Raw genomic sequence first — 22,607 nt, 5'->3', positions numbered from 1 at the left:
GCCCGCCCTGCCATGGCCTCCTGCGCCACACCTGGGGGCCGGGGTCGGGGCACTCCCTTTCCTTCTCATGTCTTCAGCGCATAGCGTCACCGACCCTGTGCCCGAGTCACTGCGCAAGCGTCCCCAGCGCAGTCCGCACCCTGAGTCAGCCGTCAGAGAGCTGACCCCTCGCCCTCGTTTCCCCACGATTACTGGGAAGGGATTTCGGGGGAGTTTAAAGCTTCCCCTCGCTCCCCCACCTCCCGTCCACCCAGGGAGGCATCGTTCACGAGGCTACAGCCAGGCTCTCAGCTCCCGCCCGTCCTGATGTCAGTCTCAGTTTAGCCCAGCCCAGCGCTTCTTTCAACCCTGTGGTTATGAGACCCTCTGCCTGGTGTAAAGGAGTCAAGGGGGCAGATGACCAGGGACAGCAAGGGTCTCGGCCGTCTTCACGGCCCCATCCTCTTCCCAGGCCCCTGCTTCTTTCTGTCCTGCCCCATCGGCATTGAGGACTTCCGGACCTGGTTCATTGACCTATGGAACAACTCCATCATTCCCTACCTGCAGGAAGGGGCCAAGGACGGCATCAAGGTGAGCCCGCCCTCGACTCCGCTCAGCCCAGACACCAGGCTGGCCCACCTCACAGAGCAGAAACAGGGTTAGACACGGGGCCACGGAGATCTTCAGGGTCTCCTCCTGACAGGTCGGGTGAGGCACTGGACAGACCACACTGCTTTCCTGCCTTCGGCCAGCGTTCAGCGAATCGCTAAATGACCGCTGACCCTGGGGCCGTGTGTCCAGCCCTAGGCCTTCTGGCTCTGCTCTAGGGATCAGGGCAGTTAGAGAAATAATTGAGCAAAGAATTAAGTAAAACCCTATTACAGCCTTAGCTCATTACTAACTACTAATAAAATGTTACTCTGGCCAAGTTATTTAAACTGTTTAATATCCTCATGTGTGAAAAAGGAGGTGGTATAAATTCTGTTCTGCCTAAATCACTGGCAGTGTTGCGAAGGCAAATGAAATACGTGAAAACACTTGTAAAAGTAAAAGTTAGAATAAGAACTTGGTGTGAAAGGAAAATGTCATTTTTTTAAAAAACCTCCTTAGTTTTCTCACCTGTTAATTAGGGCATGATCCAATGACCTGTGATGTGGTGACTAGACCCTACTGGTCACGTATTATCCATAGCAGTAATGTGTTACTGCCTGATGATATGGTAGATTTCTAGAGATGCAATGTATCATTATTTCATTTAATTTGCATTATTATTAATAGTTTTCCAACTTACGTCATTTTTTTTAAAGCTCTTTTGTGTTTTTAAAAAATTAATCTATTTATTTATTTTTGGCTGAGTTGGGTCTTTGTTGCCGCGCGCAGGCTTTCTCTAGTTGCAGAGAGCGGGGGATACTCTTCGTTGCGGTGCACAGGCTTCTCATTGCGGTGGCTTCTCTTGTTGAGGAGCACGGGCTCTAGGCACGCGGGCTTCAGTAGTTGTGGCTCACGGGCTTCAGTAGTTGTGGCTCGCGGGCTTAGTTGCTCCGCAGCACGTGGGATCTTCCTGGACCAGGGCTTGAACCCATGTCCCCTGCCTTGGCAGGCGGATTCTTAACCACTGCGCCACCAGGGAAGTCCCCCGACTTACATCATTTTTACACAGATAATATCTCATTTCAACAAAGGTGAAATTTCTTTCAAGAGGTATTACTAAACTGAAAGAATTTCTTACTTGGAAAATAAAATCGTGGGATTGTAAGATTTGTCCATGCTAAGTTTTAATGCAGTCTGCCAAATTATCCTCCAGAATGGTTTCTACCAATTTATGCCAACTTATTGTACTTCCCTCGTTGGGAAACTCAAAGGAAATCCCACAGGGATCAGAGCCTCGAACTTTAGGTTTGAGGAAGTACACACGCCCTCAGGAGACTCCACGAACAAGCCTCTCATCTGCGGGTCCTCGCCCAGTGATCACATTTCTCCTTCTCCAGGTTCACGGGCAGAAAGCCGCCTGGGAGGACCCCGTCGAGTGGGTCCGGGACACTCTTCCCTGGCCATCAGCCCAACAAGACCAGTCAAAGCTGTACCACCTGCCCCCACCCACCGTGGGCCCTCACAGCATTGCTTCGCCCCCTGAAGACAGGACGGTCAAGGACAGCACCCCCAGCTCCCTGGACTCCGACCCGCTGGTGAGTAGAGGCCGCTCTAAGGCAAAAGTCAGAGTGTCACAGAACTGAACCCTCGTCCACAGCCCGCTGGGGCCCGGAGGCCGGGACAAGCATGAGGCCAGGGGGTGGGAAACCCTGACCGTCAGAACCCCGGGCTAAGCTACACAGTGTCACCCGCCAGCAAGGTGTGTGTCCTCTAGCAAAGACCCGGGTCCGCGCGGAGCCCAGGTGGGAACGGCGGCCAGAGCAGGAGAGCAGTGGGACCCACGGGTGCTTGCCCTGGTGCCGTCCTGCGGGCTGCCACGGTCCAGGGGCTTCAGGAGCCCTTGGAAAGTAAGCTGAGACAAGTGACAAACTAGGGGACATGTCTGCAGTGCTTGTAGCCAAGAGAGGACTGACACCCAGAACACGTGACCCTTCTCCCTAAAACTGCCACGCAGAACAACAATGGGCAAAGGAGGCAAGGGTCAGGCGTTGACTAGAGGAAATGCAAAGGGCCAATAAAGGGACTTCCCTGGTGGCGCAGTGGTTAAGAATCTGCCTGCCAATGCAGGGCACGCGGGTTCGAGCCCTGGTCCGGGAAGATCCCACATGCCGCGGAGCAACTAAGCCCGTGAGCCACAATTGCTGAACCTGCGCTCTAGAGCCTGCGAGCCACAACTCCTGAGCCTGTGTGCCACAACTCCTGAAGCCCGCGTGCCTAGAGCCCGTGCTCCGCAACAAGAGAAGCCACTGCAATGAGAAGCCCGCACACCGCAACAAAGAGTAGCCCCCGCTCTCCGCAACTAGAGAAAGCCCGCGCGCAGCAACGAAGACCCAACACAGCCAAAAATAAATAAATAAATAAATAGATTAATTAATTTAAAAAATACTATTTATAAAAAGGGCCAATACAAACAGAAAAAGACCCTTCCCCTCTCTAATCACTGAGGAGACACGTATTACGACAAGGAGATAACTGTTTCACCTTTGCAGAATCATGTGTGTGGGGAAGTTCGGACCTTTGTTCTGCTGCGGGGGGCATTTGTCAGTCACTGTTTTGGAGGATGATTTGGTAGATGGTCTGAAAAACTTAACGTGCACAAACTCCAGGACCTTGCAATTTTACCTTTTCGAGTAGGAGATTCCTCTGCTTTAGTCCTAAGACATTTTATTTAAATTTTGACCTTGTAGAAAACAGATGTCCTCTGTGTCAAAAGGCTTTTAAATCGGGAAGGTGCTAATATCCTGGAAACGGAGGCTGGAAGGCAGAGCCCTAGAGAGGCAATGAGGCTTCCTTAGCTGAATGGAGAGTCCGAGTCGTGAAGTGTTGAGGGAAACTGAGGGAAGAAGGGCGGGAGGTGGGACTTCCCGGCGGTCCAGTGGTTAAGACTCCACACTTCCAATGCAAGGAGTGCGGGTTCAATCCCTGGTCGGGGAACTAAGATCCCACGTGCCGCATGGCACAGCTCAGGCCCCGCTGAAGCGATGAGGTGGGAACTAGGGAGAAGCAGGTCCTAAGGGCACTGGATGCAGCCGCTGGGCCGTGGTCTGTTACAAGGAGAGCTGTTAGACGGTTTTTGGGCCCTTCCCACCTCCTCCTGGGACTGGCCGGGGAGCGCTGGCACCTTGCAGGGAGGAGGTGGCTCTGCCCTCTGGCCTTCCCTGCACGTCACGGCCAGAGCAGCACCCTACCTGCCCGTCACTCCCGAGGGCTGGTCCCCGCATTCGAGCTTACACCCAGGGTGGAAGCAGTCATCTTGGCCTCTTCCTGAACCAGCCGCAAACTCTCTGGGCTCTCAGCCCCTTGCAGACGCAGGACCAGACCCACAGTCTGGTTTTCTGTGTTTCCCAAAGTCCCAACTCTCCGTAACTGTCTCTCCGCCCCTCTTTAGATGGCCATGCTGCTGAAACTTCAGGAGGCTGCCAATTACATCGAGTCTCCAGACCGAGAAAGCATCCTGGACCCCAACCTCCAGGCCACGCTCTGAGGGCCCGGCAGCCAGTCGCAGGACAGCAGGACGCGGCCACTGCTGCGTGCAGCCTCCTCTTCCCCGCTTCCTCCTGGGCGCTGGCTCTCTGGCCACGAGGACAGGAGGGGGGAGGTGGAAGGAGGGGGCGGCTTCCTGGTGCTGCACCTTAAAGAACGCCCGGTGGGACTGGTGGGTGGACCTGTGTCCCCAGGTACATTTCCTGGCCTCCTCTTGTGACTTTGGGGAAAAGATGATCCTGGGTCTTTTTCCTTGATTTCTTGTCTCAATTACAAACTCCTGAGCTTTCTGGGGAGGGGTTCAGAAGACATCAAACAAGCCTGCAGTAGTTCCTAACTGATGCTCACAGACAACTCAGAGACACGGCCCCGTGGGGGAATCTGCTGGGGGAGGCGGTGGCTCCCCAGACCTTCCCGCAGACCCTGCCCAGTTCCATCGCCACTGCCAACAGCTCTCCCCGCACCCCAAGATTTGGCTGCAGCCCAGAAAAAGAAGCATGTGATTTAAAAACGTTTAAATCAATCTGTAAAGGGTTTAAAAAAAAAAAAAAAGCAAAAGCTGAAGCTGGAGGGAGGAAATCCATTTGCCTGGGCAGAGAGCGTGCCGCCCGCCCTGCCGTCTGGACCACATGGGGGCACCGACGAGACGGCTGTGAGCTGAGAAGCTGCCCGACCCCAGAGGTGCCACCACAGCCTTCAGAGAAGCACCGCCGGCTCCATCTCAGCCTCTAATTTAACACGCATGAGTCAATAAACCCTACTTTTTTTACTTTTTATTTTTGTTTTTTGTTTTGTTTCCATTTTCCCCTCCCATTTGCCTATTTATTCTCCTCTTTTTTTGGTTTGTTTTTTTTCCCATTTCCTCCCACGTCCACGAGATGCTCACGTTGCTTTTCCAAGCCGCTCTTTGGAGAGCCCGATGCCACCTGATTGGTACCAGCTAGACACCTGCCATGCCACTGTGTCTGCCACCCTTGGGGCTCACGTGGGACATGTAGCATTGGCTCAGCAGCGGGACACGAGGGACCTCGAGGTCCCTTTTGAGAAAACACACGCTCTGCCTGGAGCCCGGCGGCCAGCCTCTGGAGGAGAGCGCATCGCCTCACCCTGATACAAGATCTAATCTGAGCTTCCCCGTGGACTGGAGGAAAACCGTAAACTGGAAGTCTCTCTGTCCTGGGGCCTGTGGAGCCCCTCGCTGCGCTATCCTGATGGCGACCGCTTTGCCCAACTGAATCCACAGTCCCCAGCCGGCCTTTACTGTTGGTTTCAAACAAGTGACTAGTCCCTTAGGAGTGGACATCCATGTGAGATGCTCCCAATCAGAATATAAGGAGTTTGATTTGGTGGCAGAGATCTGCCTTCCAAAGGGATCCACTTTTTGCAGAAGTTGCCCTGAAGTTTCGGCCGTCCTAATTCCTTCATCGGACAAGCACTTACAGGGCGCTTACCGTGTACAAGTCACTAGGTTAAAAAAAAAAAAGACGTGGGCCCTTACGTTCACAGTCTAGCAGGAAATGTTAACTTCCATTAAATGCACACATCTCCTTGTTTTCTGGACCGTCAGGATAACCTGAGAAACGGAGCCAAAACCCCAGGAGCCAGCCAGCAAGAAGCCCGTGATTAGCTGTCCAGCGCGCTGGGTTGCCTGGTGAGGCTGCGGTTTGGGGCTCTGCAGACCAGGGATGTGTGATGAGCCTGGGCCCGAGTGTTTGCTCTTCAGATCCCCAAGTAGCACAAGACCTTATCAGAACCTACAGGCACACTAATCACTAACCAGGATCGCTCTGTCCCGCCAAACCAAGGAGTAGCTGCCTCTGAATCTTCATATCGGAAGACTTTCATTTAGGTCCAAAAGGTGGTCCAGATTGCTCCCTCCAAAAGCTTCTGCATTCACCTGGTGGCTGCCATGGGTGACGGGCTCGTCTCTGCTCGAGACGATGTCTGCTGATGCTGCTAGAGCCGTGGAGACCCCCAGCTCAGCCGGAAAATATGCAATTCTGAGCGGGAAGAGGCTGCTTGTCCAAGGATGGTGCTGACATCACTGCCTTAAGGTCTCTGCCGTGCAGAAGAAGGAAAGCCCCACAGCTGGGCGTTCTAGCTTGGAAGGACGGGGAGACACCCGAGCGGGCCTTCTCTGGGCTCTGGCCTCTCGTGGCCCCTCCCCGGCTGCAGTCCCGTGGCCGGGCTCAGGCTCCCAGCGCCGTCTCCACCCGGGGGCTGAGCCTTTCTCTCTGTTCTCGGTGCTGCCCAGCCAGTGCCTTCGGTCATGGGCGTTAACTGGCTACTTGAGAAAAAGGAAAGGGGTGACCCTCTTCCTCCATTCCAACTGCCTCAGACCCCCCACAGCGATTCCCGCTTCCCTGGTCACCGTGGATACCACCGCGAAGTTTACGTGGATCCTCAGCGGGCTGGCTCTGGAGGCCTCAGGTTCCGGCGTTTCATCTCCGTTCCCGGGGGATCCACCGCTCTGCTCTCGGCTGACTGCCGCGTTTAGCCCGGGTCTCCAGCCGCCTGCCTCCAGGAAGCGGGATCCCATCTGGCGAAGTGGCACTGCCCCTCCGCCTTCCCTCTGGAGCCTGGGCCCCTGGCTGTGGGCGTGCATCATCCCCCAGGAATCACGGTGACATGGCGACCGGGGCAGGCCGAAACTCCTCACGGTGCTAGGACCCTCGGGGCGCTCATCCCGAGTCCTCTGGAGCTGAAGCCCGAGCCCCACTGCCTCCACCCTGGAATGAGTGGCCAGTGCAGACCCACAGCATTCTTTCCCACCTACGCCCTTGCTTCTTGGTCGAGACCACTGGGATCCCTCAAAAAAGAAAAGCTGGGTCCCAGGGCTAAACTCGCAACGCCCAGCACCTTGAGAAGAAGCCGGCCTCTCCAGGACTGGAGTGTGTGCCCTCCCCCCCCTCCAGCCCCCAACTCCTTTCCTCACCAAAGCCGGCGAGCAGACCACGTGGCTCAACGCCCAGCCCCGCTTCAGGGCAGAGGTGCGGCCGCGGCCCCTCGTTCCTGGATGAAGGAGACCAACGCGTTTTGTCCAGTGTATTTGTCCTCAGCCCCTGCCTAGGCACGAAAAATAAAGTACTAGGTGATGGAGGCCAGCAGAGGACCCGATGTCTGTGTGTGTCTCTCTCACAAGAGCAGCTGACTGCTGCCACTCCCTATTTTCTGAGCTTCACCGAGTATTTTTTAAAACCTCTGCTTTGAGGCAGCTCTGCGGTGCTTATCTCTGTGTGTGCGTGAGTGTCAGCCCAGCATCTTTGTCACGTGGTCGAAGCCTCGGGAAGCTGCAGGGAAGTTGGGTTTCCTGAGGCCCTGGGGAGCCCCTACTGCAGAGTCCTTAGTGATTGACATGCTAAGCTTTGGTCACATGCTAAGCTTTGGTTCTGAATTACCAACCTTCTCACTCATCTATCCATACTCCTTAAGGACCCAAGACAAAATAGTGATTTTTAAAAAATTTTTTATTTCTTGCTTTCTGGTTTTCCTGGTTTGGGCCTAATCTCACCATTTCTTCGCTCCTAGCTCCCTGAGACAAGAGGGGCACTCTTCAGTCTCTGAGGTCACTTTATTTCCTGTACTTTTCCAAGAGGGGGAAGAAAGCGGCGGTGACCTGCGCCTTCCCACCAGCACCTCACACACACCAACCTGCACAGGGGTGAAAGTTGCCTGCATGAGTGGGGCTTGGCCCCGTAAGCTGGGATCAGGGCGAGCCTCCATGCTGCGTTAGGGACCCTTTATTGCAAGGCGTTTGGGAGAGGAAGTGCACCTGTCCTAATCACACATTGACGAGGCATTCTTCCTAGGGCTAAAGTCATCTGGGTCACCAAATGTAACTTCTCATCATACTTTTTTCCCTTACCTAAGGGAAGCCTTACCTAAGCTGAAGCTAGTAAGTAGACTCTAGTCCACTAGTAAGCAACCCCCCTCAACGGATGGGATGAAATGTGCGCTTCCAGAGGGTTCACTAGTGGAACCCCAGTACTCTCTTAGGATGACTGATAACTACTAGTGAGTTCTGTCCATGGCCCCCACCAAAGAGGCCGTAAGAAAATGGTCTTAGGGACACTGTGTTCCCAGAAGGCCAAAGCCTGAGGAGAATGCCCTTTATGATTGAATCCATTTTATATATTCATGAGCCCTCAGTCAACCTGATCAGGGGTATAGGGGGCCGCCACCTCGGCTTGCTCACTGCTGAGGGTCCCTGTGTGCGTGTCAGCTCCAGCCACAGACCCTGCGAGAGACGGCATAGTCTGAATGTGAGGACACCAAGAGACATTTGGAAGCTGCAGAAATACCAGCACAGTGGAAAATTAGCCTGTGTGTACTGGATCCTCCCAGTTTGGTGTTTTGGTTCTTAGTGGTTATGCCACGGAGAGTTTTGTGTGATAGGCATGGTCGTGGAAGTAAGTGAACACTTGGCCCCTTGATTCATCTCTTTTTTTTTTTCTTTTTTTGGCTGTGCCCCTCGGCTTGCAGGATCTTAGTTCCCTGACCAGGGATTGAACCCAGGCCACAGCAGTGAAAGTGCTGAGTCCTAACCACTGGACCGCCAGGGAATTCTCACCTCTTTCATTTCTTTTTTCTTTCTTTTTTTGCCTCCTCTCAACTATTTATTCTGATTTCTAGACAAGTGAGTTAATTGGATAGGCCCCCGTGACAGACATTCCCTACTCAAATTCATAGCTTTCTGCCAAAACAACATATTGTGTGCTGCTATATTTTCTGTGTCGGAACTGGGTGCTGACGCCCACCTCTTTCATTTCTTAATATGTTCTTACATATGTTTCCAGACCAGTAGCGTTGGCAGCATCTGAGGACTTGTTAGAAATGAAGTTCTCAGAACCCATCCCGGACCTGTTGAATCAGAAACTGGGGAGAAGCCCCAGTGATTCGTGTTTTAACGAACCTCTTGGTAATTCTGCTGTACACTACAGTTTGCAGCTCACTGTGTTAGGGAAAGCCAAGGGTCAGAGTCCCCACACTGGGGCTTTAGGACCAAAAATAAGGTCCTCGGTTATAATTCAGACTTTAACATTAGTTTCAGAGTGTTCTCGTGCTTCCTCATGATTCTGTTCTTCCTTTCATTTAACAGAAAGGACGGGTATGTGTGCCTTTGGGCAGAAGTTAGGGGGGAATGCTTGCATCTCCTAGTCAAACACAACCTTCAGAGAAAAATGTCATGGCTCTGAGATTCCTAGGGGCTTCCCAGGGGGAGGTAGTGGGAGAGCTCTTCCAGGTAGCTCTTCGGCTGGGTGACGTGTCTACTCAGCCTTTTTCTGGTGATATAATAGGATGAGAATGGCTTAAAAATGTGACTTGCATTTCCATGAAAACTTGTTCTCTTAGCAGCATCCCTCGCCCTTGCCCCAGTTCTAAAGGGCACTGCCAGGTCTGAGAACCTGCGAGAACCTCCTGCCTGCCCCCCCCCCACCACACACACACCCCGGCCCTGCTCAGTCCGCAGGAGAAAGGTTGAGGCAGCGGAGTACCAAGTCGTCGGGGTCATCCATCCTCTCCCCGCACCGGGACACACAACTACTCATGGCGACAGAATAAAAAAAAATTTTTTTTAATCTAAAAGGAGCTTCATATCTTTCCAAACTCACAGACCCCCACTGGTGGGGCCTTGTGGGAGATGAGGTGCGTACAACTGGTTTTGTTTCAAGTTTGTCCGTTTTCCTCATGAGAGCACTTGTGGGTGGAGGACGAAGAACCATCTGGCATTGGGCCTCCTGGGCTCGGGGACCAAGCAGCTGGAAGAGCACGAGAAGGCGAGTGAAGCGCTGCACTAAAGTCACCCCGGGCCCTTCGTCCAGCTCCTGCGGGCTCTCCCCGCATCCAGGCCATGTCTTGTGTCTCCAGACAGAAGATGTGGATGGGAAGGCAGGGGTTCCCATCCCAGTCCCATCCCAGCCCGTCTCTGGGCCACTGCTGTGCGAGGGCCTCCCACTTGCTGTTTTTTGGGTTTTGGTGTTTTTGTTTTTTTTTTAACAGAACAATCTTTTTCTCAAATGAATTACAGCCCCTGCTGGGTTCCTTTCCTTGTCCCTAACGCACCCGTCCCCGTTTTAGGCAGCGCTGTTTGTGTGATGGAATCTTGTTTCTCAAACGCATGGCGATCCTCAGGTGGAAAGTGGGCAGGAATCTTTGTAACACTTTTTTTTTTTAATTTATTGTGCACAAACCCCCAAACCTGGATATGTGTGTGTGTCTGTGTTTATGGTTTTTATCACTGGCCCTCCCTCTTTCAACCTACCCCCCTTTATATCTGATGTAGAGAAAGTGAGCCGTTGTACATAGTTGCGGTAACAATCATAAAGAGAGCTGGGCCGTGCCCTCGGTGATTCATCTTAAATAACAAAGTGGTTGAAAGTTAAGTCCATGCCAGGCCACAGAAGAGGCCTTCCTCCATCGCTGCCGGAGGCCCCTCACCTGGGCCCTCTGTCCATCAGGCATGTCTCCTCCCACCAAGAGTCACCTGTTTGACGCCATTTGCATTTCAATAAAGCTATCTTCTGTGTTGCCCTATTGCTCTCTCCAGCTCCCTCTGTCTGGTTTCTGTTTCCATTTATCTTCTGGCCTGTGCCTTTGATCGGGAAGGTCATTTGCCAAACCCAGAGGTAAGAGCCAGCTGCCTGGATATCTGATCCTCAGCCCTAAGCAGGACCCTCTCGGCCCCTTTGGTTGAGGGTGGGGTGGGGTCCTGCTTGCAGACTGGACGCAGCCTCCTTCACCAGAACTCGAAACGTCCAGCCCAGACCTCGGGGCTCTTTGAATCCTCCCTCCACTGCCTCGATGTTTGAAAACATACCACCCTCTGGACTTGCCTAAGTTTTCTTCTTGGGGTAAATGTGACTAAACCTCTGAGAAAAGAAGCTGTTCTAATAGAGTTCTGCTTCTGGCCACTGAAAGAAGGAAAATAGGAAGTCCTACTCTGCCCTACTGTGGAACTGTGGTGTCCAAAAGGGCATCTTTCCCCCACGAAATTGTGGTGACACAAGCCACCTCTGCCCTCTAGTAGGAGGTGGCAAGTGGGTTTAGAGCTCTCCTCAAAATAAATAATCGAGGAATCATTCTTTCGGAAGAATACTCAGCCGAGGTGACTTAATTCCTGTGATCAGCTTAGCCTCTGAAGTCTTAGAACTGGGCTAGGAATCGCTAACTGGTTTTCTTTGCCACTTGAGAAGGAGTCGTGGTTCCTAGAAACGTTTTCAAGACACTTAACCTGAACAGCTTACTAAGAAATGCCTGTTCCCATTTGCTCTGACCCTGGCACTCCAACGACAGCCCCATCCCTGTGCCGCCGCGTGCTTGCCCCTGCCCTGCCTGCACTGCTAACCCCTCTCTCAACAATCCTCTCCGCTTGCTCCAGGCTTTAGGAGTGTCTCTGCATCTTGAGCCATGTCCCCGAGCAGCCCGGGATGGCCATACTAACTACTTAGCCCTCCACCCTGTAAGGTCCAGCCATAGTTTCCCTGGAAAAAAACTTTATACTTTCTCAGCTAGTAGGACTTATTCTCAACAGGACTTGTAAGCACTTACCCTGGACGGAATTCCCTTTCCCACGCCGCTCTTTCCTGGCCAGCCACGGTCCAACCTTGAGGTTGGTTCATCCACCTGAAAAACCAATGGACTCCCCACTGCCCAGTCGACGCAGATTCCTTCCCCCGACCTTTGGATTCCTGAGGCTAAGAGATGAAGACTCTCACTTGTTTCGGGGCAAAAGCGGTTGGTTTGAAAGAGAAGCTAATTCCGACCCTCTCCTTAAAGCCTCGTCCACCCATCCCCATCCCACCCTCTCCTGACTTAGTATCTTACGCGTGCAGAACCGGTGCATGTGGAGTCAGGGGTCACGAGCTGCGCTCCCGGCAAGGCTGCTCAGCCGCCGTTAAGCGGCAGGAGAAACCGCACTTCCTGGCCCCCCGGCCAGGTTCCTGCGGAGACGGTGCAGTTCTCGTTCCCGCGGCAGGTGGCGCTGTCTCCGGAGGCTCGGGCCTCGGCCCCGCCCCCGCGCGCTTGCCCGGCCAGTGCGCAGGCGCGGCGTCGCGGATTGGCCGCGCGCAGGAGCCGTCCGGCGGCGGCGGGTTGGGCCGCGGGGCTGGCGCGCGGCGCGGAGCAAGATGGCGGCGGCGGCGGCAGCTGGTGCGGCCTCCGGGCTGCCGGGGCCGGTGGCCCAGGGGCTGAAGGAGGCGTTGGTGGACACGCTCACTGGGATCCTGTCCCCGGTGCAGGAGGTGCGGGCGGCCGCCGAGGAGCAGATTAAGGTGCTGGAGGTGACGGAGGGTGAGTGAGGCGGGCCGTCGCGAGGGCGGCGGGTCTGGGCCGCGCTGACCACTGGCCGCGCTTCGGCCGGAGGCTGGGCCCGGGGAGGTCGGGGGCCGGGGAGGCCTGGGGCCGCTGGGGCCCGGCCGGGCGGAGCGCGGGGCCGGGGGCACCGGGCCGGAGCGCGAGGCCGGAGTGGGGGCGGGGGCTGGGGCGGGGGCGCGTTCTCCGCCGGACGGTGGGCCTGGGCGCGGCTGTCAGCTGGGGGCCTGGCGGGGCCTCCACATGTTTCCCCGGGAATCAGTCATGCCTGTGCGGCCGCCTCCCCTCCCCGCCGCGTCCCCGCCGGTTTTCGGAGCGGCCGGCACTGTTCGGAGGAGCCGATCGTCCTTTGTCTTTGTGTCTTTGTCCCCCTCCTCCTATTGGAAGCTTGAAAGTGATGGAGGAGAAAACAAGCCGTTGGCTTGAGGTTGTCCTTCAGTTCCTGCCGAGCGGGCCTTTCTCCAGGCCCGGGGCAGCCACGCTCCGAAGAGCATTAGATCCTGAAACAGGAGGAGGGAAATCCGCTCGGGGTTTATGTCAGGAATACGTCTGGCCTGTCGGGGCTTCAGTGGCAGAACTCCAAACCTGCGGACTCCTCCAGCTCCGCAGGACGGTCCCACCACCTCTCAGAGTGTCCGTAGGAGTTGGCCCGCCTATGGACTGAGGGTTTTTATTGAAAAGAACTTAAGACAAAGCTCACTTAAATTTAATTTTATATTCTCTCGCAGCATGAGAGAGCTCTTGAAGAACTAAATTATCTCTATTGGAAATACGTTGCGATTTGGGATCTAGCAGGTTAAGGACCATTTTGAAGGTCCAGTTGTAATTGTCATTGTCTTGTGAAATGTCAGATCCTATAAGAGGAGCTGTGCACAGATTGACCTGTAGGAGTTATTACAGCCTACTAGGTGAAATTCCTTTATTCACGCTAACGTGTCTGCCTCCCCTGCGTGTGAAGGAGAAAGGGTGACAGAGCAAAGGAACCTCATCACATTCAAGTTGCTACTTGAATAAAGTTGGAGGTGCCCCAGGCATAGGTCTGGTGCTTTCCTACAAAAGGTGAACCTTCGCTCGTGTTTGAACTGTCCAGCAGCAGCTCCGATTGGGCTCTGATCCCTTCGACTCTAGCCAACACCATGGTCTCATCTAGGCAAAGTCAGTTATCATCTTCTTGAGATCTTGAAGTTCTACTGTCCTACTTCGTCTTTTTGGGTCTCAAAATAAGAAATTAAACAGAAGTGCAGAATTTTGCATTTGATCTAGGCCACTGATGGGAATAGATTCTCTCTCTCCCTCTCACACACACGCCCCATAAGTTACCGGCAACCTGTTACCAGTGTGCTGCGAGCCGTGGAGAGGCTTTGACACGGAAGCCTGCTGTTGGTGACCCAGTAGGAAGGCATGTGACTCACAGGTTTGGGATGTGATGTGCAAGGTTGAATCAAGTCTGTGGAGTTGAATGTGGTACTTTGGACCCTTTGGGGGTTGTTTGTGTTTTTAAATAGTCTAATTTCTTTTGTTTATTGAAAACTATAGAAATCCACCCCTTTCAGTAACCTCTTTTTGAGATGGCGGATGGTGATCCGTTCCTCAGATACAGTACCTTGCTTCTCTCCTTTCCTCTTCTTGTGGCCTTTCACAAGTTGTTTTTAGCTGTGGGGTCCCGAGTACCTCCTGTCTTCTCTTCAGTCTGAATGTCACACATTTCCTTTGCGCGACCAGTTTCTTTTCCTTTAATGAAAGCAGAGTACATGCCTTCCCAGCCCGGCTTTAGCCAGCAGTCTGTCCTGAGGACGCACGCAGGGCATTGCTCCCACTGTTAGAACACCCTGCAGGCCTAGGCGAGCAGCCGTTCCTGCAAGTGAATGAATCTTTTCCACGCCTTTGGAGCTGCTTCATGTTTTAGTTTTATCCTAGTAGAAGAAACCTTGCTTTCTGGTCCTAGGAAACACATTTCCTTAAAACTTGGAGTTGATGGGGGATCTGGGAGTTGGTGTCTATTATTATGTGTGTTCTTTCAATCCTTTTTTGGTTCCAAGAGGCCCAAGATTGGATGACAACCAGATCTGGTTGTGTCTAGTCCCTCTGTCCCCTCAAATAGCCACACTGTCTTTAGGAGCCTTATTATTGCCTCATGTGGGAGGCTGGTCCCAACTGATCCTGAAGATTAACCCATCTATTCCCTTTGACAAAGGGAACAATTTCTAATTTAATTTGGGGGGAAAGACACAGGTCAGCTGTCAACTCTCTGTTAAGTGGACAGATAAGAGAGGTGGCCATGCTCTGACCAAATTCTGGAGTAGAGGGGATTTTAAGAAGCAGTTATCTTAGAAAATTGAGGTGCCGGAGCCCAAAGTACGTCCAGGTCATTCAGTCTGCCAGCTGGTATTTTCCGGGAAAAACTTGCCTATTATCAGTTACCATGTTTCCCAGAATGGGAACCTGTCCTCTTAAGCCAAGAAACGGTATGTATGTCAGAGACCCACCTGACTTGTACAGTGGGCTAATTTTGAAAGGATGAAGATAGGCTGCGCCCACCAGCCTGCTCTCCTGGGATGGTCTTCTTCAGTCCCTGTGCTTGCTGTTTTCCCTAGTCACTTGGAATCTGAGGGAAACCCAGCAAACCTTTCTGACTAGTGAAAGCCTATTTCACAGGGCTCAGTGGCAGAGAAGATGGTGCCACTAGCCACCTTCTTCAGACAGCACTCACATCCTGAACTGAGAAACTTATTACTTGAAAGTTGGAGGTTCCTCTGCTATACAGTATTCCAACAGAGCATTGGTACCCTTTTGTTTCCTTAGGAAGACTGAGAGTTTGAGTTTTATCAACAGGGTTTGTAGGAATTTAGCTCTACCTCAGTAAAGTAAGAATTAGTCTGTTTGATCTGTTAGAGCATTCTTCTAATTCCATTTTGTTTACTAGGTGGGATCATATCAAGCATCTTATGAACACAGTATTTAAAGAGAAGGAAAGTTTGTGAACTGCCAAAGGTCTCTTACGTCAAAGTCTAATGTTCTCTCCTCAGCTTTATGAGCTCTTTTTCGTGTGACTTATTATGAGATCGTGACTTTTGACAATGTCAGCTCTCTTTTTTTGGTGTACTTATGCTTGACTTTTTTTACATCTTAGAGCGAAGTTATTTGCTTTTCTTTCCTCTCTGTTTACCGTCCTCTAAGAGCAGCCTCACCTGAGCGGTGGAAGGTGTTGCTTCCATTCTGAAGCTTTAATTCTCCAGGCCAGCCAGTGTAGCAGAGCCTTTCTTATATGACTAGATTTAGGCCCCAGGTCACTTTCTTCTTTTAGTCACTTCTTGTGTCTGTTAGAAATGAAGACATTTGGCCTTGACTTAGTCTCTTCTGTCTTGCTCCCAGCAGATGTGTCACAGAAGATACATTTTTTCTTTCCTCCCACCACCATTATATTGAGCTGGGGAGGGGGCATTATCTCTCCCTCGCTTTTCCTGACATCCAACGCTGCCGAGATATCTGTGTTGATTCCCCATCTTAGGTGCCTAGAGAGATGATCCTGCTGGTGGAAGTTTGCTTTCTGGTTCTCATGGGCGCTTTTCTGGCTCTCTTCCAGTGTAGCGTAAGCACTGTCACCTGCGAAGGGAGCCCTCCAGGATCCAGACGCACTCCTGGGCGTGTGGCGGGCACTGAGCCGAGCGGAAGGCGGCCACGCTCGGAAAAAGGCCAGTGGTGCAGTTTTCTTTTTCCTTTCAGCTGTGGTTTTGTGAAAAACCCTGTGAGAAAGGGGGACTTCTCCAGAGCTCTCCTCAGAACTCCCTCCTTCCCGGACAGTCCCTGTCCCCAGTTCTTCCTAGTAGGAGCCTTCCTGACTGTCCAAGCCTCATGTCTCCAGTCGACCCTTAAGACCAGGAGCATGTGTTTCTCAGTTTATCCTTTCTCCTCCATGCTCTCCTTTGGATCTTCCCTTCTCAGCCAAGTTATAGAAGGATCGTGTTTTTGCCAAGTGGGGTGAAATGAGAGAAAGAGGAGTGAGGAAAACCAGAGAGGGCGGCAGAGACTAAAAGGCTAGAGAATGATTAAGGGGAGAGAGCAAAAGATTCCTTAGGAAGTCAGAGGCTACCATTTTGGGTTGGATTAAAGGTTAATCCAGAACCACTTAGAGTCAGGGTACAAACCCAGGTTAACCCAACAGGTCTGTCCTTATTCACCTTGGGAAAGGGAACTAGAGAAATTAAATTTCTTAACGAAAATGGCTTTAGAAAGCTAACTTCATACAGCCCACTTGAGAATGTCCCCCTTTGGCCTAACTTCACAGATTGAATCTTAGTTTAATCTGTAATTGGTCCTTTTCAAGCAAGACAGAATAAAACAGCTCTGTCTGTGTCTCTTGTATTTTCCCTGCCTTAATCATTCCAAAGTAAGTTATTCAGCTGTTCTTTCTAATGCTTTCTAAAGAAATTATGTTAATTTCAGAAAAACTGGAAATCCCCCAACACACACTAACATATAAGGACTTTTTTCTTTATGGATATACTTAGTTATACTTCATCAAAGAATATCGTATGATCTCTGTTAAGTGAATATCTGTAAGTAGGATTGTTCCTACTTCACAGAAGTCGTCAGTGGATAAGGCAGTGGTGTTGATCAGAGTTAAAGTAAGTCAGAGCAATTGAGGGTTTTTTCTGGCTTTTCATCCTGTGAGTTTTGCAGAGCACAGAGTTCATCGCCCGCACACCACCACTGTCACGTCTTGTCAGTGATGCTTCATACAGCTTTTAAGTAAACTAAACTAACTAAAAATAAAATTAGATTTTATGATAGGAAACTTTTATGGCGACTGATATCCTGTATTTCTAATGGGTATATGGTCTAGACAGACTAAATTAGGTTAAATAAAATAATAATTGATATTTTCCCTCATATCTCCCTGTAACCTAATGCACATGAGCTCTTTGTCTTTGAATTTGGGGGGTTTCCAAACCAGAGTTGATCGTGTCACTGTTTTTGAAACTCTGGGAGCCTGGAGGAAAGAAAATCTATTCAGTTTATCCATTCTGTTTGAAAAATTTGTGTTTAGATGATCCTCTTTGAAGATTTTCTTTCCCATTAAAGCTTTTGAACAGAGAATCATGTTTTCGAACTTTCGAGCTTCTACTTTCGAACATGGAGGAAATAAACTTTCAGAGAAAATCCATTCTATAATGCTTGTTGTGGGTATGAGTCCCCTGGCTGACTTAGGTTCCTGGGCTCCCACATGGATCTTAATCTTCTGATGATCCCTCACTCTCACCACCTTTTACAGTCTCAGTGATGTGTGACGCACGGTGCTTGGTGGAAATCAGGGTGTGATCTCTGATAGGTCCCTGGACAAGAGGAATTTAAAGATTATGTTATAGAATGAAGGGCTCCCAGTTGTCGCGACCCTCAGCAGAGTGCGAGCACTCCCGGCGCTCAGACGGAAAGCGTGTATTCACACTAAGCTTTTCTTCAAAAAGAGTGAACTTGAGGTTCTCAGGTGGATGAGAAAGGACCCCTGTGTAGAGTTTGCCTGGTCTTCCTGCTGTAATGGCTCTTCTGGTCGGTGGGAGTGTGGACTGACGGAGAAGGCCTGCTTCCTTCTCCCTTCCCCTTCTGTGAGCCTCGGCGCAAACCCGACGGCAGCATCTGTGCTTACTGGGAGGAAATTACTCAGATTAGTTTAAGCTTTATAGTCTCCACTCGTGTTTCAAGCCCTCCTCAAAAAAAGTCCTCATTTACACCTCAGTGTCTTTTTCACACCTTATGATTAAAGATTTTGTTTATCTTGATCTCATTACTTTGTCCCTGTAGTGATGATCCAGAAATTGTACTCTTGGCAGGAACATTAAAAATGCATATCAGAGTGGTCCATGCAAAAATTATTGAAACAGTGCTGTAAAAGAAAATACTGCGTGGCCTGGATAATTTGTGAATATGTTTATAGTCATTCTGAAGGACCTCATATAGGCTCGTCAGAATTGGTTGACAGTATCCAGGGAGCTAAGCCTGGGGTAGACAGTGACGTTCTTAGCAGACTTAGGGCCATAAAGTTAGCATCCATTGTCACACCAAGTATCTGAAGTCAGAGGAAGTCTGGGAGCCTTACAGAGCGTTACAAGTGCTCTTTCTCTCTCTCTCTTTTTTCTTTTTTTTTGGCCACGACATGCTGGGATCTTAGTTCCCTGACCAGGGATCGAACCCATGCCCCCTGCAGTGGAAGCTCGGAGTCTTAACCACTGGACCGCCAGGGAAGACCCCACACATGCATTTTAGAGTGCTTTTTTCCATTAAACTTGAACATTGGTTGGTATCCAAGAGGTGTTCCTAAGTTATGTCTGGCTCATCTGTGTTTTAGTCCATTTGGAAAGTTGATTCCCATATCTTTGGGTTGTAGGCACCTACTGTTTATTCTGTTAAAAATGGGGTTTTTAGACTTACCAGAGGCTGAAGTCGCCAGATTAACCCTAAGAATTAGAATGGATTTCAGCATCTTTAGCGGTAATTCTGCAGGTGTGAAGTGTTTGCTTGTGATTTAATCACTTAATAAATGCTTTAGAAAGAATGTGGCGGCTTTTTCGGTGGTCTTGCGAAAATTCTCCTTTCCTGAGTGAAATGATAGGTGCCGTAAGGTTGTATCAGTAACTGAAGCTTAAAATAAGGGTGTAATAAGAAAGAGTTAAGAATCTAAGAATTCAGTAAGGTAGCGTAAATTAAAAATACAAAAAATTAAAATATAAAAACCAATAGCCTTCATATACACAAACAGTAAAAGGTTAGAGAATATAATGGTGTTTTTTTAAAAACCCTTTACAATAGCAACAAAAAGATTAAATACTTAGGAATAAAATTAACAGGAAACGTGCAAAAACCTATTAGGGGAAACTTTTTAAACATTCCTGAGAGCCTTAAAAGCAGACATGAAATGGAAAGGTGTGCGCTGTCCTTGGATAGCACAGCTCAGCATTCTAGATGAGTGAGAAGGGTTGATTCTGAAGTTCATAGAAACATAAGCTTGGAAGAAATAGCTCCAAAAACACCAAAAAAGGAAAACTGTGAGGAGGGACTAGTTCTACAAGACATTAAAACATTATGTAAAGCCTCTATAATTAAAATAAGCAGTGTGGCACTGGCACGCAAATAGGCAAATAGAACTGTGGAATAAAAAAGAAAGTCCAGAAGTAGACACGAGTAACTATGGAAATGTAGTATTGATAAAGGTGGCATCTCAGATCATTGGGGTAAAGATGGACCTTTTAATAAAGGTGCTGGGACAATTGGGTGGCCATTTGGAATTAGATCAGTCTCTCACACCAGACAAAAAATTAGCTTCAAATGATTAGGAATCTAAATATTGAAAACATGAAACCATAAAAGTTTTAGAAGAAAGTATGGGTGAATTTTTCTTTATCCTTGGCATAAAGAAAGGCTTTCTAACTATGACTCAAAATCCGGAGGCAGTAAAAGGTTGATAAATTTGACTACATTAAAATTTTAATTTTCATGACAAAAAACACCATATAAAAAGTCAGTACCAACAAAACAAAATTATACCTAGGCCTATCATATTCAAACTGCAGAAGACCAAAGACAAAGAGAATATCTTAAAAGGAGTGAAAATAGTGCCTTACCCATAGAGGAACAAGAATTAACAATTGGGCTTCCCTGGTGGCGCAGTGGTTGAGAGTCCGCCTGCCGATGCAGGGGACGCAGGTTCGTGACTCGGTCCGGGAAGATCCCACATGCCGCGGAGCGGCTGCGCCCGTGAGCCGTGGCCGCTGAGCCTGCGCGTCCGGAGCCTGTGCTCCACAACGGGAGAGGCCACAACAGTGAGAGGCCTGCGTACCGCAAAAAAATAAAATTAAATTAAAAAAGAATTAACAATTACATTGGACCGCTCTTCAGAAGCCATATAAGCGAGAGAAGAGTGGAGTGAGATATCTCAAGTGAGGATAGAAAAATATTACCACCTAGAATTCTGTATCCACTGAAATCAGCCTTCAAAACTGAAGCATTAAGACTTTCTCAGACAAACAAAAATTGAGGGACTTCATTACTAGCAGACCTGCCCTGCAAGACATGTGAACAGGAGTTCCTGAGGGAGAAGGGAAATTATACAGTAGAAACTTAGATCTCAAAACAAGCTCAGAAGAAATAAATAGAGATGAAAATTTAAGTCAGAAGACAGCTGACAAAGTGAGAGAAATTTTCACAGCATATACCACAGACAAAAGGATAATATCCTTAATATATAAAGAACTCTTAAAAATTGAGAAACAAAGGACCAAAACCTCAATAGAAAAATGAGGGGGTGGGGCATGGACAGAGAACTCACCCCTCCTCCTAAGTGTCATTAAAAAGGCACTCAAACACACACAAATAGTTTAAAGTCCCTCATGATTTAGAGAAATACAAATTAAACAACATTAAGATATCATTCCTCCTCTATCAGACTAGCAAACATTTTAAAGCACATTCTGTTGGTGAGGTTGTAGAGAAACACTTCTTTTTTTTAACTTATTTATTTATTTATTTATTTTTGGCTGCGTTGGGTCTTCGTTGCTGCGCGCGGGCTTTCTTTAGTTGCAGTGAGCCGGGGCTACCCTTCATTGCGGTGCGTGGGCTTCTCATTGTGGTGGCTTCTCTTTGTCGCAGAGTATCGGCTCTAGGCGTGCAGGCTTCAGTAGTTGTGGCATGTGGGCTCAGTAGCTGTGGCTTGCAGGCTCTAGAGCACAGGCTCAGTAGTTGTGGTGCACAGGCTTAGTTGCTCTGCGGCATGTGGGATCTTCCCGGACCAGGGCTCGAACCCCTGTCCCCTGCATTGGCAGGCAGATTCTTAACCACTGTGCCACCAGGGAAGTCCTGGAGAAACACTCCTTAACAGTGCTAGTGGGAATGCACATTGGTGCAGTCCTTCTGGAGGGAAATTTGGCCACACCTGACAACACTACAAACACACTTTTGACCCAGCAGTCCCAGTTCTGGGAATCTACCCTGAAGATACACATTTAACAATATAAAAATACATGCTGCACACTATTATTTACTGCAACATTGTTTATAAAAGCAAAATAATTGAAAGCAGTCTAGCTGCCCATATGTAGGAAAATGGCTGAAAAAAGTATGTGTATCCATACAGTGGTATATTATGCAGCCGTAAAAAAAGAATAAGGAATCTTGAGGAACTGTTTTGGAATGGTTTCCAGATTATAATGTTAACTGAAAAAAAGCAAAGTGCAAAAGAGTATAATACACTACTTTTCATGTAAACAAGAGGATACAAGAAAATACACATGTATCTGCTTGTTTATGCAAAAGAAATACCGAAAAGACAAACCAGAAACTGATTGGTTATCTATGTGGAGCGGCTGGGGAGAGGATGGAAGGAAGTTGTTAGGGATGAGGAGGGAGCATATGCCTTCTTGTGTAGCTTTAACTCTGAGAATCATAATATAGTTTTACATACCCCCCAAAATAAGTAAATAATTAAAATCAAACAATGGAAGGGTACAATTAGTAACACATGAACCTAACTGTATTACAGATGAACAGTGTAACTACTACTAGGTGTTGTGGGAGGAAAGAACTAACCTAAGTAACTTTGGAAAACAGTATTTTGGTTTTTTGTTTTTTAAATTTTGTTTATCTTTGGCTGCGTTGGGTCTTCGTTACTGCTCACGGGCTTTCTCTAGTTGTGAACAGGGGCTACTCTTCATTGCGGTGCCTGGGCTTCTCATTGCGGTGGCTTCTCTTGTTGCAGAGCATGGGCTCTAGGTGCACGGGCTTCAGTAGTTGCGACGTGCAGGCTCAGTAGTTATGATGCATGGGCTTAGTTGCTCCGCGGCATGTGGGATCTTCCTGGACCAGGGCTCGAACCCGTGTACCCTGCATTGGCAGGAGGATTCTTAACCACTGCACCACCAGGGAAGTCCCTGGAAAATAGTATTTTGACTGTATATTGTAAGACTCAAGTCAAAAAGGACTGTACACAAAAATTATACTCCAGTTAATATATCTGTTTTCCACAAGTGTTAATAGTTCTGTAATTAGTTTCTGTGTATACTAAGATTGAACAAATAAGTAATTTTATTGTAGATAATGAGAGCCAGATTTATCACTATCAGAGAAAGCATTACAAATAAGGAGGACAAGCAGAGTGAACCTTGAGATATTGGATTGGCATTTGAGTTATCAGTAGA

At 49.4% G+C, this 22,607-nt stretch overlaps 2 protein-coding genes and 1 long non-coding RNA gene across 9 annotated transcripts in view; 2 read left to right on the top strand and 1 right to left on the bottom strand.

Annotated features, from left to right (window-relative positions):
* The window catches only part of NAV1 (neuron navigator 1), a 210,813-nt gene extending 203,588 nt beyond the window's left edge, over positions 1-7,225 (top strand). For 4 of the 5 annotated variants that reach the window (XM_073799412.1, XM_033845116.2, XM_073799454.1 and 1 more), the window contains 3 exons: positions 452-570; positions 1,968-2,165; positions 4,019-7,225. In XM_073799412.1, the coding sequence (XP_073655513.1) occupies positions 452-570; positions 1,968-2,165; positions 4,019-4,114 (413 nt within the window). In that variant the 3' untranslated portion in view covers positions 4,115-7,225. The other variant, XM_073799432.1, reaches the window with a different exon arrangement.
* A 2,447-nt stretch (positions 7,226-9,672) lies between these two features.
* On the bottom strand, positions 9,673-12,079 carry LOC109550320 (uncharacterized). Its single transcript, XR_002176829.3, has 3 exons — positions 11,938-12,079; positions 11,662-11,807; positions 9,673-9,872 (listed from the first exon to the last, which is right to left on the bottom strand). It is a non-coding gene; the product is annotated as an uncharacterized lncRNA (long non-coding RNA).
* A 132-nt stretch (positions 12,080-12,211) lies between these two features.
* Positions 12,212-22,607, top strand: part of IPO9 (importin 9) — a 45,970-nt gene continuing 35,574 nt past the window's right edge. The window contains exons 1-2 of one of the 3 annotated variants that reach the window (XM_033844962.2): positions 12,262-12,402; positions 16,007-16,115. Coding sequence is in view for 2 of the 3 variants with exons in the window: in XM_073799568.1 (XP_073655669.1) it covers positions 12,240-12,402 (163 nt within the window). In the remaining variant the exon portion in view is untranslated. Of the gene's footprint in view, positions 12,403-16,006; positions 16,116-22,607 lie in introns of all 3 variants that reach the window. The other 2 variants (XM_073799568.1, XM_033844910.2) reach the window with 2 other exon arrangements.

Source organism: Tursiops truncatus, chromosome 1 (genome assembly GCF_011762595.2).
Source record: "Tursiops truncatus isolate mTurTru1 chromosome 1, mTurTru1.mat.Y, whole genome shotgun sequence".
Lineage (NCBI taxonomy): Eukaryota > Metazoa > Chordata > Mammalia > Artiodactyla > Delphinidae > Tursiops > Tursiops truncatus.
The sequence above is the reverse complement of the archived record's forward strand: the minus strand, read 5'-3'. Positions and strand labels throughout refer to the sequence as shown.